The sequence below is a fragment of the Poecilia reticulata genome, chromosome 2, assembly GCF_904066995.2.
Source record: "Poecilia reticulata chromosome 2, P_reticulata-male-v2, whole genome shotgun sequence".
NCBI classification, from domain to species: domain Eukaryota; kingdom Metazoa; phylum Chordata; class Actinopteri; order Cyprinodontiformes; family Poeciliidae; genus Poecilia; species Poecilia reticulata.
This window is the reverse complement of record NC_088831.1, coordinates 9,063,870-9,084,394: the sequence shown is the minus strand read 5'-3', so window position 1 is coordinate 9,084,394 and position 20,525 is coordinate 9,063,870. Positions and strand designations below refer to the sequence as shown.

The window sequence follows — 20,525 nt, the reverse complement described above, 5'->3', positions numbered from 1 at the left end:
GTTCAGTCAGGAAGAGGGGGTGCGCTGAGAGACAAAGGCGGCGATTGTGATGGTGCTTCATTCATCGGTGCTGCTGACTGCTCTACGCGACATGCGGACACCTGAGGTGGAATGTTAAAATTTAACTCAGCAAAAATATTGGCCTATTTATCCATGTTACCTGACAGCTAGCAAAATGAGCAACTTCTATGAGCTTGAATGTAGCCCATTTCGAATTTAAATGTTAGCTGCACAAGTAAACACAAAATGCAGTTTTTAAATAAAAAGTGTTTACTGTTAAGGAAGAAAAAAATCCAAACTTACATGGCCATGTGTGAAAAACTGATTGGCCCCTAAACCTAATAGCTACTTGGGCCACCGTGAGCAGCAACAACTGCAATCAAGCATTTCACTGCACTGTGGAGGAATTTTTTCCCACATCAAACACTTGTTCACACCACTGTGCACCAACAAGAACACATTAAGTATACAAATGATATGATTATAATATTGCATGTAGGTCCACTTAGTATACCTTTGTTTTAATGGACTGATGAAAAATTCTTAACGGCTACATTAGAGGTTGGCCAAAGTGATAATTATCTAAAGAATCCTGGAATCCTGGAATTATCCCAGAAGCAAACAATTCTGGCATAGTTTCAAATGGGTAAAACAACGGATATAATATCAGCTGCTGTCATTTTTAAACATCCATAAATTTCTAGTCCAGGTACATACAACTCTTCAGCTTAAGCCAACAATAAAGACCAGAGAAGAAGACGTACGGGTCAGGTTACAAAGTAGGGTGCAAGTTATCTGGGATGGTTCTGTTTTGGGTTGGAAGTGACTGTCGTTTCATCCATGGTTAAATTGCATTGTTCAGCATAGCTTGGGTAGACTGTAGCCTTCTTTTGACCTTGTCGAACAAAAACATGGTTAAGAAAGCCTTAGACTGGACAGATCAATGGAGTTTAATTCTAACTCACGTCCCGTCAATTAAAGGCAAAACGGATGGATTAACAGTGAGAGACTTTTGCAACACAAGTCGACTTGCTCAGCCAATGCAAATATGTTAACGCTTCACTTCTTTCAATGCATCTCTGGCTAAATTCAACTTTTGGTCCCGTATCCTTCCGCTCTGCGGATCCTAAACCCCCTTTGTTGCTCCAGCAATCGCATCCAGCGGAGGCCATTGTTCGGCCTTTCGCCACTCGCTGTTCATTAAATGTCAAGCCGGAACTCAAAAAGGCGAGAAAGCATTGCGGCATGGGCGATGTCATGTGTGAGACATTAATTGACTAGTGCTTACTTCAAAGCACCCCGGTGGATCTCTGGGATACAAATAAGAAAAAAAAGAAAAAGGGTGATCGATATTGTTGCCCAGAAGAGATCTTCTGTTGTTGTGCTGTCGGATATGAATATTTATGACCTGCGGCTTCGGGGATGCTGCATCAGATAGACCATTTTTATAAATAACTGGGTGAAATCTTATGGATTTTTTTCCAGACTTCTGTTTGAAAACATTTTTGCTAATAAAGCCAATCTATCATCTGTGGTATATATGAGGTGGTGGCCACTTTATTGCTGTAATACACATTGCTATTCTGTGTATTGAAGGCATTATTTGGGCATTTTCTTGCAATGTTTCAGGGGGATCTAGGTAGGAAAACCACATTTCCAAATCAGTAATTACATTTGAGGATACAGGATATCTTTTCTCTCTGGCTGCTATTCAAGTCAAACATAGGCACGGTTTAAAAGGAATTGTAAACAGTCACAGCTGGTCTATGGTGCACTGTTTGAATTAAGGTCTTAGTTTGTTTGGCTGTGTGAGTCGAGCTTTGAGCATGTGCACAGAGTGTAAACAGGGCACTTTATGTCCAACTTTCATCCATGCTTTCCATTTCATTTCCAGTGAGCTCGCTGCGCATTGTGCAGCGGGCGGCATTGTTCGCATTTCCACATAATTGCCTTACACATGATTACAGTTGGTGTACAGCGGCATTACGACGAGGGGCTACAATCGAAACCCGGACATCCGCGGTTATCACAGCGAGCTCTGCTCATATGGAACAAGAGGCACTTAGTCCTGATGTACCACCGGTTTCATCATTGTTGTGCAAATTTATGCAGCAAAATGTCACCGTATCAGCCACTCTGGTTGCGACGCTAATGCAAATTACTTTAAGTAATGTCCTCGGGTTCAGAAGAAACCCTCGCAGCAAGATGCTGTATGATAAACAACACCTACAAAAAAACATTACGTGACATTGATTCACGCTTTGGAAATGATGTATAACCTGGGTAATTAGCATGAAAGCTGGCTCCCATCCTGCGGACATATTTACTTCCCTTGAACCTTTTTCACATTTTGTAACATTACAACCGCAGCATTTAACGTGTTTGGTGGTGGTCATGTGATGTATAAACACAAAGTAGGGTGTCAGAGAAAAGTTAAACTGTATTTTTCAACAAATGAACTCCTGAAAAATATGAAAGGAATTAGCAGTCAGCCGCATTTCCTTTTAAAATCCCAAGGATAAGCAATATGACGATGCAGGAATGTGACGGATTAGAATATGTTGACAATCTGCCACTGCAGAAATATAGTGGGAAATTCTATTTTTATGATTTTACTCAGCCACATCATATTTCCTTCTTTTTCCTTCAGCTTCATAAATTAGCTTTTATGTACCTGGGATGACATTCTTATGTTTGGTCATTACAACTGTGGAAGTAAAGTATTGGTGAATATTATTTGATGGTTTTTGATTGTCCACTGAACACGTTGTCAGAAACATTGCTGAGGATGAACCGTGTTTCACATAGCTATCGTTTCGCTTCCCTTCATGTAGAAGGAATCTGAGCACTCATTCTGCAGCTATAAGGTGCTTAACAGTTAATGCAAAGTAAGTAAACACTTAGCAGGATGTTTGCACTTATCTAAATGGTCTCGTTTGTGTTTCAAGTCTAAAATATGCTAATGCATTTATTACATGTAAATTGTACTTGATAGAAGTTAATTTAGACAAATGACTTAAAAGTATTTACAAGATGCACTTTGTCAAAGTGCTCTGTTCTATTTTTTTTCTTTCAGTTCCAGGTGCTTTTGTAGCTATTACAGGATATGCTGTTAAAAAACATAGCTGCCATAATGGTTGACCTGTTCCTTACCAGAGGCACAAAGCAGGGAGGATTCTGTCTGTTTTTCTGATGAGTGATTCATGCTAGTTTTCAACCCTCTACATCTTATTAGTCATTTGTAGCGTCAACATATGATTATGTTTTGCATAGCTTGGTTGATTTGCTCCTTATCAACAGATGGAAACGCAACTAATTCAGGTTAATTTTTATGGAACATTTTTTTAAGTTCCCACAAATTTTCCATGATATAAGGGATGGAAGCATAGTTACATAAAAAAGAAACTTTAGGAGACGTACCGCTGCCAGCTAGCCTTAGCAAATACAGAGGACGCATAATTTAAAAGATGCTCTTTTCAGTTGAGATTAATGCTGCAACTAATGATTTATTTAGTAATTGATTAATCAGTTATTCTGATGATTAATCAATGAATAAGAAAAAAAAAGTACATTCTACAGACTTTTCATTTAACCACTCATGCAGTATTAGAAATACATTAAATAAATCAATTTCTTAAATAAAATAAACATTTTGAAAAAAATGCAATAACATTGCATTCCTTTAGTTAATCTGAACCAGGTGAAGCTAAAACTTTGGCAATGGATGAGTTCTGGCTAAAACATATTCAGTTAATGATTAATTGATTAATACATTAGTTGACGATTATTTGAATGATCAATTAATCATGATTAATCATTTCAGCTCAAGTTCAGATGCAGAAAAATAACCTTCTAAACATGGTAGCTGACTGGCACTCAACAAGGCAATTAGTGCAAAAGGTTTGAGACTGAGGGACAAGCTTACATTTCCAGCAGCATCTCTGTACATACAATAATCAAAACAAGCTCATTCTGTAGCAAGGGTTGAAAATGCAGCTCAGACACCCACCGTGGAATCAGACGTTGCATGAGCTACTTGGTAAATGAGCAAAAAATTCAATTTCCATTTGTGCAAATCTGGCAGGAATAACACAAAGTCTCCATTAAGGGTGATGCTGAAAGGTTTAGTGATGAGATGTTTATTAATATCGTCAGAAGGAACTGTGTATTCCATCAGAGGGTTGAAATTTGACTTGAGTGACAGCTGATGTAGGATGTTTGAAGGGCACCTGGGCGGCACCTGTCAAATAATAAAATTTCAACCTGTGTGGTGTACTAGCTAATCTAAAATTTTTAATCTCTGAATTATTTTCACATTCTTATTTAGCTTACTTAGATAAAGTCACACCTTGAGGTAAGGCTCATGCTGCTTATGAGTAGAAGCTGCTTGTTTGCTGAAACAATGTGTGCATGTAAATATATAGTTATTTTCCTCATGCAGACGGGGGGATTCTGTTTTTAGATGCCAGCGCTGCATGCCAGATTGTGTGCTTGCGCCTTTCAAGCTTCAGAGCCTATATGTATTCTTGCAGCAGAACTTTAGATCTGCGGGTTATTATAGGAAAATGAGAGGATCTGCAGACGAAATGGAGAAAAGGAAAGAACTCTGAAGGCTCTGCAGTGTGATTAAAGACTACGCTTGCTCCAATCGGTGGGGGGTGGAATTATTCCACAGCAGGAAAAAGAAGAAAATGTAGCTTAAACATGTACATCCACCTAAATATCCATAAGCACTGCAGAGGACAGATAAAACATGTCGAGAAAAAGTCATAGTATTGCAGTCCAGGTTACCTGGTGTGTTAATTAGTGAGGAGGCGGAGCACTGCTGAGAAGCAGACAATTTGCAGTCACATCATATAGCAATTCTTTATTTTTCCTCTTTCAGATACAACTTCTGTTTATATTCTGTACAGCACTGAAGGCACACAAAACCCAAAGATAAAATGGAACAGAAGTATATACAAAATATACAGAATAAATAAGTCAATCTAGTTAAAGTAGAAAAGCTACAGAGAGTGTGCTTACATGAGCTGTTTCTGAAAACAGGGAACGTAAATCCGGTCCACTCTGCAAATGTCTCTGTCCTCAACTGTTCCTGGCTGTTTTTTTTAAATGATTTCAACAGAAAAATAATGGCGTCGGTCTCCCACATGAAATGAGTGCATGATGAGCGGCTCGTTTCTGGCAGAAATGAAAACTAAACCGTTTCAGCAGGACTCTAGTTGATTGTCATGCACCATCTTATGGCATTTTAAATAGTGCAATGCGTTTTGTACAAGTCCTGTAGGTACTGTACTCCACTTTCTGACTGATCTGCCTTAGTCTGTATAAAAATAAAGTTCCTCTGACTGCAGCTCTGCAGCGCGCTGGATCAATCATCTGTCAGGAGGAGAACCTTGCTCCTATCGCTGTGTTTTTTGTGTTTTTTTTTCAGTGTACTTGGCTGTACGAACTGCTGACTCTACGGCACAACGAGAACTCCGGTTCCAGCGTTAAAGCTGCTCTCATGGGGGGGCTGATAAGAGGGGGGGTGTAATCAGGTCACGGCCAGAATCGGGATAGACTGATTAAGCGGAATTCTGGGTCAAGCACTGATTGAAATTCACTCAATTCTTTCCAAACATCTGCTTTATCCTGGGAGGAGGCCGACTCGGGGGGGAGGAGGGGGGGAGTTGTGCTGCGTGGATCAATTCGCTCGGCTGCTGTAGGAGCATGAAAATTTAATCACATGTAAAAAGCTGATTGAGTGGATTTCAGCGTGGGTTTTAACCCAGGCCTGCTCTGTAGACGGCCACAGCTTCTTCCAGGTTTGATTTGGCTGAAAACGCTTAGTAGGGATGCACCGATCAGTTGGCAAGAGATAAAAACTAAATGATTTTCCCTCCATCAGCAGGTTCAAATACAGGTAAGGTGAAAAAAAAAAACTTAATTGAATTGTTTTTATTGATGACATACATCAGATTTCCTCTTAAGTGTAAGATAAAATTTGGCACAGAGTAAAACAGAAATTGGTCTCAGCCGGAAAAAGCCTGATCGGTGCATCTCTAGAATATTCCACCTCTAACAGATGAGCAGAAACGGAAAGATACATTCTGTGCTACAATAAACATGTGCCTGTGTGTATATATATATCTATATATATATCTATCTATCATATTTTTATGTTTATACATTTCACACTGTGGAAAATAGAGGGGGCAAACAGGCCAAGGCACTTGGTTCAGACATGATATGTCAGCTCAGTTAAACGCAGTCTGATGTTCCAGAACCTCCAAGTAGTCCGGCTCCGTGTGCAAGTTAGCTTTGAGCTCAAAGTACTCGTTCTTGGTTTGTTCCAGCATGACCTTGCGTGGTCTAGTGTACATTATCGTCTCCATTAGCTTTAGCTCCTCCGGGTGCCCTGGGACCTGCATGTCCATGGCAGGCTGCAGCTGCGGCAGGTTTTTCCTGAAGTACTCGGTTATTCCGAGCTGCTGCTGCAGCTCCTTCTCTCTCTCCAGGATGTTCCTGTACAGAGAGCTGGGAGTCCCCAGGGTCATGAAGTCACCCGGCCGCTCCTCAGCTATGGCCCTGAACTTGGGGTTTCCCGTCAGTGGGGAGGTGTTCTCCTTCTCCATGATGCTCCGGCAGACATGGTGCTTTGGATCATCCAGACTGTAATCCAGATCTGATTCGTGGCCCTTGTGCTGGGAGCAGTAGGTGGGGTTCCGGCAGATCTGGACGATGGGGCTGTGAGATCTGTCCTCGTATAAGGAACCGGGTCCTGTCCTCTGGGTCACGGTGTGGTGGGTGGTCTTCTGCCCATACATGCTGTAGTGTAAATGGATTGGAGAGGTGGTGCTGGTGTTTTCCCGTGCTGGTTCCTCCGCTGCCTTTTTCTTTGCCCTCCTCCGCCTACGGTGCACCACAAAGACCACCAATCCAGCCGAGCAGAAGATGATCATGAGGACAAAGATAAGGAAGCTGAGGATGAGCACTGAGAGCGGTATGTTGTCGGTTAGGGAGTCCATGAGACTCTTGTTTGCAGGCGTCCCCTGCGTGACGGTGGACGTCTCCAACCCAGGACAGAGCATCTCGTGGCGAAGACTCCTCAGCTCCGTCTGCTTCACCTTCTTGGGGGTTTCACACAGAACAGAGCCCACCACCGTGTCTGTCTTAAGCTTCTCCACCCACTGCTTGAGACTGAGCAGGTCGCAGCTGCAGTCCCAGGGGTTGTCCTCTAAATAGATCTGCTCCAGCACGTTGAGCTGATCCAGCACGTTGCTCACCGGCAGGTGCATGAGCAGGTTCTTCCTCAGGTTTAATTTGACCAGGGGAACGTTGCGGAAGATCTGAGCCGGAAGGGAGCTCAGTTGGTTGTTGTTCAGTGACAGCAGCTTCAGTTTGGGCAAGGGGTTGAATGTGCCTGGTGCAATCTCCTTGATGAGGTTGTATTCCAGGTATAGAGACTCCAGGTTGTGAAGGCCCACGAACATGGTGGAAAACAGCTTTTCGATCCTGTTCCCGTTCAGGTGAAGCTTTTTCAAGCTGCTCAGGCTGAGAAATGTTTCGTTATCGATGTAGTCGATGCGGTTGTTGGCCAGGTTGAGCAATTCCAACCTGTCGTATGTGACAAAGTCATACTTAAAGAGTTTCTGGATCATGTTTCCTGTCATAACCAACTTAGTAGGGCTCTCCTGAAGTATTCCGATATCAGACACCTTCTGAATACCTCTGTCCTGACAGTGCATCAATAACCCAGCCTCCGGGTGATTGTGGCATGAACAGTGCTCCATGCAGGGACTGTCGGGAACATGGGAGGGTGTCTGTTTGGGAATCTGAGCCACCTTGGACGATGGCGTAACAACCATATCCATTGATGGCGGTCCCTCCAGCGGGAGGTCTTTGTGGAACGGACACAGAACATCCCGTTTGACTTTAGCCAGAATGGTTCCCTTCAGGTGCTGCGGTGAGCTGCACACCACATCGCTGATGACCGACTGCGCCCTCATGTTCTCCATCCAGGTTTTTAAATGGAGGACGTCGCAGTCGCAGATCCAGTCATTGTCCTCCAGGAGGAGCTCCATGATGCGCCCGATGTGCTCCAGAAAGCCCACGTATGGCAGCGTCTGGAGTTTGTTGCCTCGTAGGTCGAGGTGAGTGAGCGGCACGAAGCGGAAGATGTTGCTGGGTAAAAACTCGATGGAATTGTCATTGAGGATGAGGACTTTGAGGCGGATCAGCTTGTTGAATGCCCCTGGCTCGATGATCCGGATGAAATTTGTGTCGGCTTGAAGAAACTCTAGATTTATCAGACCCTGGAAAGTGTCCTCTTTCAGGGTGACAAGAAAATTGCTATTTATGTGGAGCTTTTTCAGCGAACCGAGAGTGTTAAAGACCCCTGGCTCCAGCTCTTGTATGCTATTACCCCCGATGTGCAGAGAAAGGGCGCCCCTAAGCCCTTCCATTTCCTCCACTCGGAGCTCCACTAAGTCATTTTTGTAAAGGTTCAGATGGAAGGAGACACCTGACGGGATTTGGATTTGGGAGATTTTGCTGATGTTCCTCTGCTCGCAGTTGAGATGAAGGACGCCGTCCTTTGCCTCACAGGAGCACAGAGACTCACACGACTCGCTGATGGAAGACGACGCCTTTGAGGGATAGATATCTTGGCTGTGAGCTGCCGACAGAAACAAGCCGATAAAAATGATCCAGGGCTGCATTTTGGACCTGGATATCTGTGGAGACAGAAAGGAGAGGAGGAAAAGAAGTGGTTTAAGTACATTTGCTTCCGACACAAATAAAAAGACTTGGTAATTAAAACATGATTGTTTAAAACATTATTGTTATAATTACCATGCTCCAAAACATAGTTTCTACTGAGTAATGTACAGATCGAGTTCAAACATGTCTTTATGAGGTAATTATATGCATGTAGGGAAAACAAGTGGTTCTGTATTGGATTACGGCACAATTCAGGAAAGCCTTAAAATAAACAAATTCACCAACTCATTTAAATGCATATCTGTAACGCTGGAAAGGTTTGTCTCCTGCAAGAGACCTTGTGCAAGTGTAACCTGCACAAAATAATCAACCCGTATTTTATTTTGGCAGGTCAAACTGACAGCACACTTTAAGATCCGGGTCACAGGTGACTCGGATCTCAATTGCTTTGGCTGCTGTCGCTGTGGCTAGCTGCTCATCTTGGCATCTTCTAAACATATGGAAGAATAAGACTGGATCGAGCCTTATTAACACGGCTGAAGGATTAAATTGGGTGTTTTCTGTCGACCGCTCAACGGTGAGTCGTTGATTTACGTACTTTATTTTTTTCAGAAATAGAAATGCAGTGGCGACACGCCCACTCAATTTGTGTATTAGTTATTAAAAAATGGTCTTATTAATTAAAAGGTCATTTTCTTTTTGTTAATTGTGTGGCCGAATAGATGATATAACCTTAAAATGTTAAATAGGCCTTTTGATTTTGTAGATTCGTCCTTTTAGGATAGTTTTAGTTACTTTTCATTGATTTTTGTAGACGGCCTATAGAACTCTGGGCTTGCTTAATTTCTTGGGAGTTGCGCAACGAACTAAAAGAGAAAAACAATTGTTTATTGAAAATGATATGAAAGTCAATTTGAAAGTGCACTTTAATTTGATCTGTACCCTTGACTTGTAACTTTAATTTGGATCTGAATGTAACTTTAATTTGATCTGTAAACTTGATCGCGATCTTTAACTTGAAATTCATTTGAAAGATTCCTGAGAAATACTTGATGGAATATAGCTTTTTTTGTAATTATTGAATGTTTGGTTAATTTGGATAACAGTTTAACCCTGTTTAAATGTGAAAGCTAATTTGTTTTCTTTTTATTTATGACCTTGTTTAGGTCAGGGTTTTTTTCCACCCCCTGTGTCAACCCAGGATGGCGAGCTACCCGGATCACCGCAGCTTTGCGGTAGGACTTAAATGAACCAAACTACTTTATGCATTCTGGATCTAATGCCTTGGATCATGGACTAAAAACAGTTGGATTATTGATTGATGGACCATTAATCACCTTGGATTCACGAATGGACTTAAAATAGAAAAAAACGCTTGGGTGTCATCAGGGTTTATTGTTTTGTTGTTTTTTTTTGTTGTTTTTCTTCTTTGTTGTGTCTTTCGGTTATATTCATAGAAAATCATTGTTATTATAAATATTATTATTGAATATCTTCCTAAATATATGCAAGAATATACACTTGAATACAATAACTTGAACATACTTTTTGTCTGATGGTGTTTTATTCACACACACGGGCTCCATAGCCGAACCTATCTGAGTGCCTGTTATTAGACTTGGCTGTAGTCAGGCGCCTAGCCTTAATTAGCGTTACACAAGGTTGGAGAAACTACAGGGAAATATACAGTATCTTTCACGTCCTTTTATTTAAAATATACAATAAAACAAGTATTTTTGGTCTAGTTTCTAGTGCAAATATCCTGGTATACTTGAAATAAGACAAAACTGACAAGTAACTTTTCAGTACGATATAGGAGCTTGTTTCATAAAGTCAAAGTATTGAGAAAAAAGTAATGGCTATATGTGAAATAATCTGCAATGTAATAGGACATTTTGCCTTATAGTTTGTGAAAAAATATCTTGTTTCACTGGCAGATTGTCACCTGTATCCAGTAGTTTTTTATCAATATCAATGAATTATTGACTTAAAGCAAGCACCTCTAACATACTGAACTTTTACTTATTTAATCTTTTTTAAAGTGTACTAATATATTTGAACTAGAAACTAGACCACAAATACTTGGTAAAATTTTGTTTTTGCAATGCGATAATAAAGCAAGTGTTTTGCAGTTCTTTTTCTCCTAGGATTTTCCTGTATTTTGCCCAAACCATCTTGTAACTCTGATTAACTTCCCATTCAAATGAATTTAATTATATAGCACCAATAAACCATATTTATTTAAATCGGTCCGTCTGTCCTCTTTGAATTTCCATCGCAAACTTTTCAGGACATGTAGGACCGCCTTATGCCGTCACCACCATTGTTCTCTGTGGTTGATGATGTTCTTAAAGTTGGTTTTCTTCCAGAAAGCGTTTTGCTTGCAGGAGGAAAAAGGTAATTTATGACCTGCTCTGACTGGAAATCCTTCTTTGACATGTTTGGTCATAACCTGTGCTCTGTTTGATGTCCAAAAATATTGGAATGCTGTTTTCTGACATAATGTTGCTAGGAACTTCTTTACTTCTTTATCCCTGACTAGTCTGCTGCGTTTCTTGGTGACCATGATGCTGTCTGTTCTTACATTTACTCTTAAGATGACTTAAGAAAACAACAGGATGTGTTTAGAATAAAAAGAAAGGAAGACATCCAAACCACCTGAGATTTTTCTTGCTAAAAATGACTGGCATCACAATTGGTATTCAGACAGGGGGAATTAATAAGATTTTCTGCAGCATTGGGTTTTATTTCCAGAAGCCAAAATGCATTTGGATTGTATCGAAGGACATTAACCTTCTGACTACACAAGAAAAGAGACGAAGATGCTCCCTTTCCACTGACTCAGTGTGGGATACTGCTACTTCAAAAAAAAAAAAAAAAAAGACTCATTCCACTGAATTCTCTGGCCTTTATACATGCTGACTCATCTGACTTAAGACTTTCTCAGAGTGAGTCATGCAATGTAAAAATCGCTTCAGTCCATGTCAAAGCCACATTTATGACAGCTGCTCTATCTGACTGATGAGGGGCTTTGTGTTTCTGGTTTAAACACATCAGTCTGAATCCTTTAAGGTTATCTGATGGTTCCATCTCAAAAGCTGGCAATGCTGTTCGCTAAACTTTCAACCGAGCCCTTATGGAGAGGATTCCAGCTGAATTTCCCTTGAGTGACAAAGGGAATAATAAAAACGGACTTTTCCAAAAAGCAGAATCAGCATTTGATCGAAATCTATTACACAAAGTTGACTAACACCGCACGGATCAAAAGCTAATTCAGTCCCAGGGGGACCGGTGGGGAAGTGTAGACATCTTTCTAAGATCAAGGAAGAACCAGACATGCCGGGTTAGCTAACAGAGTTCTTCAAAGAGGTAGGATACAGAATATGACAGCTCTTCTTGGTAATGAATCTGATTAGCTTCTGAAAAAAGCAAGAATGGGGCGAGCCCGGCTCAGCTGGGTTTGTTGGAGAATGAATCCTCTGACTCATGATTCAGCCGCGATAGTCAGCCTTTCTTTTGAATTAAGTTCGGGAGAATACTTCCACCCAGTTGAGAGTCGATGAGGCGTAGGCGCACACTGACTGGGTGTTTGGCCTACAGCAGATACTGGGGGTGTGTGTGTGTTGACACTGGGGAATGTGGACTCAAGTAAAAATATAAATCCTACCTCTGTTACGCAACATCACACATATCCTTTCAATCTCACACTACAAACAGAAGACCTCAGAGAGAAGTTTGGCTTTCTCCGACATTCCCTCTCCACTATAACTTTGCTCACTTTCTTTGATAAATTATTGTGCGGTCGAGTGGAAATTATTGATTAAAGCCAAGTCGTTGCTATTAGGTATTCAGACATAAACTTCAAGGTCACTTTTGGCATTCCAGGCACATATCTAGACTTGCGCTCATTTCCAAGGACCAGAAAATCAGAGGTATGCCTGTTGCAGATGACCGTAAAAAGCTGCTTATTCCAAAAATAAGGAAATCGATCACTATAAATGTGATTGATCATTCGCGTGCAGTGTATCTTAAAGTGAATGTACTAGTAATACCTCCCTTTCCAGAGTAATTAGTTGTGTGTTGTTGCCTCCAGGGATATCTTGTGCTCCAAATTGCCATGAAAATCTCTATAAGTCAGACATCAGCACGGTGGAAAATCTCCCCGAGACAAACTCATTATAGAGCTACTGCAAAACCAGGATCTGAACACATCAAATAGGAGAGTAGTTTATTTCAGTCAGAGAGCCCAGTGTTGAACATGCAGGAAGTTACTCCTATTATAATGTAAAAATCGCATACTGTTCCACACTAAGGAATCTTCAAAGACCCAAGGAAGAAAGGAATGACTAGATAAGAAATGACAGACAAGTAAATGGACACAATGAATGACAAATGAACAGATGAAGGGGAAAGATCAACAAACATGAGCAAATTAATAGATATAAACTTGACAATTGAGTAAGCCTGCAATAAACGATTGGTCAGACAGAAGACTGAACACACACAAATGGTCAGCGGGACAGAGTGGTACAAAATTCAACTTACAAGTAGAAAATTAAATGGACAGATGGGCTAGAACAATAGAACCAACAGGTGAATGAAAATGGGAAATGGATAGAACGGAATGGACAAATGACAGATGAACAAATTAACATAAGGCAACCAAATGGAGAGACAAAAAGAGAAAGGAAAACAAAGGGACACAAGCTATTTATTTTTGCCTCCACGTTTATTCCGACCTGGGGAATTCTTTAATCTAGTTTTATCATTTCTTTTGGCTTTTTCAGTATTCTCCCAAATGTACCAACCCCACAAGTGTGATTTTCTGCAAGCTCCAGCTGCTAATGTTTATGAACGGTAAAATGAAAATCTAATTCGTTAATCTCATTAATTATGAATTGTTTATTCAATAAAAAAAACACTGGGACAGGGAATGTAAGGCTGGGACAGAGATATCTTCCCTTTTATTGGTTATCAGCAAGAGCTTGTTTGAGTCCCTGCCTGAAGCAGCCACCACTGTGTCCTGCTGGCTTCCAGGACAATACAAGATGAGAAAAGGGACTATTAGAAGATGTTATCTGCATGATAGCACTGCTGATGGGAGGTATTGGAGGCAGGAGCCTGCTGCTCTCCGTCTTCTGTATTTCAAACAGACTTCTTTAACAGATCCATTTTTCAGGCAATCAATGTTGCGTGCGACTCCTCTGTGACGGCTGGAGGAGATGAAACATTTTTCCGGTTCTGAATTGTGCTCCCATGTATGGATTTGAATGTGCTTCTTTCGCTGTTCAGACAATTCAATTAGGAATCATGCAGGGGCCCTGAGAGATCTCAGCTCTCCTCGCCATCTGACATCAAAAGCAGTGCGGACCTGAGGTGGGTCAGACCGCGGAGATGGAGTCGAGAGGAGAAGGGAAAGGCGGTGATGGAATATTTATCAAACATGGAGCCCCTCCAGCTGCTGTAATGCAGAAAACAGGGTCTGCCCACTTATAAACCCACAAATAGCCTTTTCACACTTCATTTAAGCCAGCTGTAAAGTGTTTCGGTGCACTGAGGTGCTCCATTATATCATGAGTCCTGTATGACCAGGACTGCAAAACAGATTTGTATTGCATAGTTTGGTATTCTCACATCTAATTTGATGCGGTAAGCCCTGTGGTTGCATATGTCTTTTATCTGAACGTTTGTCACAGTTTGGCACTGAAGCAACACACAGAACAGAGCAGAACACGAACCTTGAGTTGAACTGTACTGCATAGAGTGCGCTCTATCCAGCAGACAGCTTAGTGTATTAATTTGAGAGGAAATGAACACAGCTGTAGTCGTGTTCAGTGCTTGTCACTGTCAGAGTAAGTAATGCACGCTGGAGCCGTGAACAGCCCACGAGGCAGGAGCCTGATCCATTTTTCTGTAGGGGAAGGCGAGTATGAAAGGCTTGTTATCCACGGTGGCGTCCCACAGATCCGCTGGCTCGTCCGACTCGGATAAAAGTCGTACGGATGTCACTACGCTGCTGAAAATTGAGTCAAAGATTCTCCATCAGCTGAGAAATGGATGACGCTGTACAGCCTGAAAGCAATCAGAACTTCTGTAAACTTCTTCCATCTGCAGTATGTTAGCATTAACCAGAACCAGAATACATTTGGTGTAAATCTCTACTTGCGGACCTTAACTTCCTGATACAAACATCTGCTGATAGAACTAAGAATAGAAGCACCAGGTCTGCATAAGGAGGAGGAGAGGGAGGGCGGCTTACCTCCCCATGGCAAGGATGATTTGCCAGGCTTGCATTTCAAATGGTCTGTTTAACTAATGCGCAGTAATTAGTTCTCCAGAAATGAACAGCAGTGTTATAACAGCGGCATCGAGGTGCATTTTGCAGGAAGACCCATCTGCGGCCGGCAGATGTATGTTTGTCGCCGGCGACGCTGTCGCTTTAAAAAGCGACACTTTCTGCTCTGCAATGAGTCACCGGCAGGTACTGGCATACTGGAAATGGATCTGTTCAGAGCAGGCAATAAAAAAGGTAGCTGTATGAGAAAAGCAGGAAAATGACATGCAGCAGAGACCATCTATTCTTGAGTGGTGCCCAGCATAGTTCATAACGAGTGGTTAGCCTGAATCAGAGTCGATAAACTGATCAGAGGAAAGGTTCTTCTTTTTTTGGAGATACTGGCCAAAATATTACAACTTTAAAGATTTAACCAAACCTCAGTTTCTGTGACAGCAACATAAATCTGAAAACTGTGGGATGCATTTCCACCTCTGATGCTTTAAAATAAAATCCAGTGCAAGAAAATGTACTTCAGACAACTAATTATAAGATGGGAATTCTGTGTGTAAATATAGATGCATGTTGAAGTTAACAGATGTTTTTGTTAACCTTAACACACTTTGGTAGTGGTGAAACATGGTAGCAGTATCATGCTGTGGGGATGTTTTTATTATCACAGCAGGGAAACTGGTTGGTCTTTCCAGGAGCCAAATATTGATATTGATGGAAGAAACGCCTGAAAGACTTGCAGTTGATGCTACGGTAAAAATCATGGACTTGCAAAAGCAATTTCAGATGTTATTTTGAAAGACTTAAAGAAAAACATATTTATAACCATTAGATGTTGTTTCATAGAAGCAAAACTGAATTAAAAAAATTGATAATATCCTACGCGTCAGATCATTTGGTCTGATTTTCTTTTTTATTAACCTGCCAGTCACTGATACCATTATGCTCCACATTGTTGATCTCTTAACAAAAGTTTGAATGAAATATGTTAAATTTTCCGTCTTTAAATGCGTTAAAAATGAGGAAACAGTTGAAGCGGTATGAATACCTTTGCAGGACTGTCAGACAACACACTTAATCTACACCTAAAATATGTGGAAATGACAAATCTGCTCACTGAGCTGGAACAAAACAAGTTTCAGGGCAAAAGATTTTCTTTTACAAACTCCTTAAGCAGAAAACATTAACAAAAACATTTAGAAAAATGTTTAAAGCAGCAAAAAAGGTAACAATTGAGTTACCAATCAGAAACTCAACCTGCTGTTAGTATAAACATACATGGTGTTATCACCTCTCCCCCGCTACCTCCTAAGCAATAAAATCTTATTGGGAAACTTGTATAAAACAGTCAGTAGGTGCTAATTGTATCGAACGGTAAGCTCCCAGCTCTTCAGCAGAATCCTGCTGGGTTAATTAATTGGACAAACTTGTATAAAGTCGACCTGCCAGTGACTGGAATAATAAGAAACTAATTAATGACAATTAGGGAAGAAGCTCGCTAAAAAGACATTGTGGATGCCAGTAGCAAGCATCTGCTTCTGGGTGACTATTGTTCATGTTGGCACATTGTGGAGGGATGTTAAGCTCATGCATGCTTATGAGGCATATCTTCAAAACAACAGGGGCCCCAGCTTTAAGCCCTGAGGGTAAAACCTTTCAGCTACCCAAGCAAAAACACTGCTGCTATCTGTATATCCTGTTATGGAAAAATAGAAAAAGAGGTCAAAAGCTAAGCCTGAATTTACTGCTTGCTATTCTTCCTCCGCCTTGCCCTCTGACTGTACATTCACCAGATGCTGGCGTAATTTGCTCCTGTGTCACACAGAGATCGGCGCAGGTTCACTTTGTGATGCGCAGCTGGTTGAACTGAAAAACTCCACCTGAGTGAAGCTCTGAGCCGACCGATTTCTGGACCGAGGAAATCCAGTCTGCTGCCGGCGGAAACAGAATAAGAGAGGCTGATGGAAACCGTGTGCAGAAAGGGGCAGATGAGTGGAAAATCCTTTCATGGAAGACAGAATAACACCCTTCTGAATTTAAAAGAGATGTCTCACTGAGTTTTAGTCTCAGCGAGACTAACAATCAGTCTCCATCTTTAGAGTTTTCCAAATCTCTAGATTTGGGAAACTCTAGAAATCTGTCTGTCTGTATGGCCTCTTTTCTGCAACAGTGGCAGACTTAATTGAGTGCCTGACGACTTAACAACTGGTCAGACTTGAGACGACCTGTATTGTCCGCCTGGACAAAACCAATTAACTAGGAATGCCACAGAGGGCAATTAGAGCGGTTCCGGTTAAAACCCGGGACAGAAGCTCGGAAGTATACTTTTTGTTGTTTTTTTTTTTATAAAAGCCAATCTCTAAAATACCCAGAAGTCCTTATTTGTTATTGAAACAGATTTGGTTGGATATTGGTGTTGTGAAGATTAGCAGCATTTACCGACAATACAGGAAGACATGTGACGTGGGTGCCACAGATGGGAGTGTTTGACTTCAAACAAAGGCAGTCGGTGTTTGCTGTCCTAAATAACCTGCTTGCTAAGCATTTCATCAGAATCACAAAGCCATCATACTCCTGAGAAGCCTTTATGTCATCTAAATACTATCAATCATGCACCATTTTTTTGTCAAACTAAGAAGCAGCAGTGCCCCAAGTGGAACAGACATAATGAGGAGCCCTGTGAGGACTCTATTGACTCACCAGTCCTCCAATAAAAGATGGCTGGCCTGCAGCTCTTCTATTCCTCTTGAAAGAGAGCTTTATAGCAAGTAGCACTTTTAGTGAAAGTGGCTATTTACTTGCAGGTGTCTCGGATAAGACACTCGTGGAAAACAGTAAAACAGCATAATAACTAGGCGTCTTGTCCGACAACATTTGCCGGACAAAAAGTCCAACCTGGTCATTTACTTTAATACACGCTGATGTATTGGGTGAAAAACCACAACCTGCCTCAGCAGCATCTCAGTGTGAGACAGTGATGGTTGTTTCATTTCATTTCAGCGTGACATGGAATAGCCTCCCTTACTCGTCACCATTTTCCCCACCTCCTCCGAATTGGAAGTGATGCTACTCGCCCTAAAAAGTCAACATGGTCACTATATACACCCACGGAGTTGCTGGGATCCTGCCAGCGCCAGCGGCCTCTCCGCTGCAGTCCAGGAGAAATGATAATTATGACATCCGCCCCCTCAAGTGGCAAGAGACAGTTCAACTCGCTCAGCCAAGAGAGCGGCCCCGTTTTATTTTTTGCTGCATATTTGTGATTGATTCAACATTTTCTGGGCTGCTCCTCTCCGCCTGAACAGAGCCTGATGGCAGCTTAAAGTTGCAACTCTAACTCCGCATCAGTCAGGCCAATATTACTTGGCCGCTTTACTCAATAAAACACCTGGTCAAACACATAATTGTGTTCACCTTCATTGCCAAGGTACTTATCACCACTAAACCGCAGGGTATCTTCAACAGCATATTTGTTTTTGCCCTAGTTATTCCCTGTAGCTGCCTGATTATTTCATATTAATCTATTGCAACAAGTCAGGATCTGACACCTCTTACACTTTCATTGTCAAAATGTCAGACTTTTCCAGGAGGTTAAATGTTTTTGGCTAGTTTTTACAGTATAGAAAGTCTAAAAATACATGATTCCACAATCAATTTTCCTTTCTAATCACACTTGAATCCAGACTTTTCTAGACTGAATAGAAATCTGAAGCACACTGCATCATTTCTCCCTAAATCACCCAGGAAAAACATTCACGCCACTCCAGTGACATATAGCTAAGCTGTTTGGCTATTAACCATTGATTCATCCAAGCAAGAAATTGGAGCCCAGACTCAATTATGCAATTCACAGCCTAATTAGAACACTGCCTTCCTCATTAACTTCCATTTAAAAAAGAACTATAGCCTCATGTCGTAGACAACGATGCTGCAGGACCGAGAACTGAACGAATTAGCTGTTATTGAAAGCGTTCTGATTGGCTCTGACGCAGCGCATTAAACACACCTGTGACAAATGAGTCTTAATTCAAATATTAATGCGCAACATGTTCCTCTATAATAAATGCTGCATAAAGCAAACACGTCGGTGATGCGTTATTATAATATCACTAACAAACGCTCAAAGCTAACTTTAATAACGGGCAACATCAGTCCAGATTACCATAAGGCAGCGCGGCACTGTGGGAATACTGTAACTGTGTGTGGCAGGCGGCCAGGTGTGCTGGAGTTAGGTAACGAAGCACCCCACACCTCCCAAGTCATTTTCTGTCGAACATGCCCTCTGCAATGTTATTTCTGTCCCACGTTTTTATTTAAAAAAATAAATAAAAAAATAATATAGAAATGGCTGCAAATTGCGCTACAAGCTGGTTTGAACATGGCCGTAATTGGACCCGAATTTCCACAGTAAACTGCTCCGCAGCTGTAATTAAAAGTAATTAAACATCTTATACACACATGCATCCTCAGCGCCTCTCGGCTTCGTGACTTACCGAATAAAACCGAAGTGGAGAAACGGAGGAGGGTAGTCCGAATGTCAGCATACTCGTACCATTTTTAAATGTGGCCAGCCGACGCATGAAAAGGGAGCGAACCGTCTCCCTTGTCCAATATGAGCTCCGTTCAAGCCAAATAAAAAGGTGAAATAAACTTCAAAGCCGTCCCGTCTTGCTCCCGTGCGCCCTTTCTTCTGCTTGTCTCTCGGGTTCCAGTTATTCCAATGCGCGTAGAGACAAGCTTGAGCACTCAAGTCCCGGGATGATGGGTGTACACCATCCGCAGAGTTAATTAAGATTAAAGTTGAAGGTTCGAGGTAACTAATTTAAAATAGGCTGCGGTTGCACCCCTCCAGAAATTCGTGCAGCTCTTGTTATATCAGCAGCTGTCAAACACGCACTCTGCTCTGATCTGCTCTGGCGCTGCATGCGCCGCGCGCTCTGTTTAGTTAACCAATCTGAGTTGTATTGGTCTCGCGCAGTTATTTGCATGCTGTAGAGGTGGACAAGTCAGAGAGCCGTTGTCAGGGTAACTACAGTATGGAAAGGTGCTTCCGTTTTGGACTTTAAAAATAAAATCTGCAACGTGAAGCTTTTTTTTTTTAAAAAAAAAACGAACCCGATTGCTTTTTTTTTCCCACTTTCTGAATGTATTTAAATCATCTTTCAAATAAAACACAAAAATGAATTTTTAAAGCTTTTGTAACACTCAATTCTTTTACATGCAAATTCTAAAGTCTAATTTTAGATGAGGTAAAATCACCAAGCTTCCGTCATTTCATTGGTAAAACTTGGGAAATGATGGGTCTCTTCCTTCCCAAACAACCGGTTTGCGACTTGACGGCAAAATGTGACTAGCGCTGAGGGAGGTGAATCCTTAAATTAGCGACAACCAATATTGCTTTTACGCACAGTTTAGTCATCTGTGGAAACCTTACTATGTCACTAATTTTACTGTAAGATTTTCTACATTTCTGTAGAAAAACACTGTATTTAAAACAACCTTAGATTAAGCAAACTGTATTTTTATTCTTAATTGT

The 20,525-nt window shown here is 41.4% G+C and overlaps 1 protein-coding gene and 1 long non-coding RNA gene across 2 annotated transcripts in view; one reads left to right on the top strand and one right to left on the bottom strand.

Annotated features, from left to right (window-relative positions):
* LOC145555291 (uncharacterized) overlaps positions 1-10,247 on the top strand; it is a 77,601-nt gene extending 67,354 nt beyond the window's left edge. The window contains exons 6-7 of the long non-coding RNA XR_014091403.1: positions 9,094-9,280; positions 9,870-10,247. This is a non-coding gene — a long non-coding RNA (uncharacterized LOC145555291). The remainder of the gene's footprint in view (positions 1-9,093; positions 9,281-9,869) is intronic.
* On the bottom strand, positions 4,848-20,001 carry slitrk6 (SLIT and NTRK-like family, member 6). The gene is made up of 2 exons (XM_081616887.1): positions 19,483-20,001; positions 4,848-8,717 (listed from the first exon to the last, which is right to left on the bottom strand). Exons 1-2 carry the CDS (start codon positions 19,567-19,569, stop codon positions 6,240-6,242), a joined length of 2,565 nt encoding a protein of 854 aa, XP_081473013.1. The 5' UTR covers positions 19,570-20,001; the 3' UTR covers positions 4,848-6,239.
* Positions 20,002-20,525: the final 524 nt, after the last annotated feature.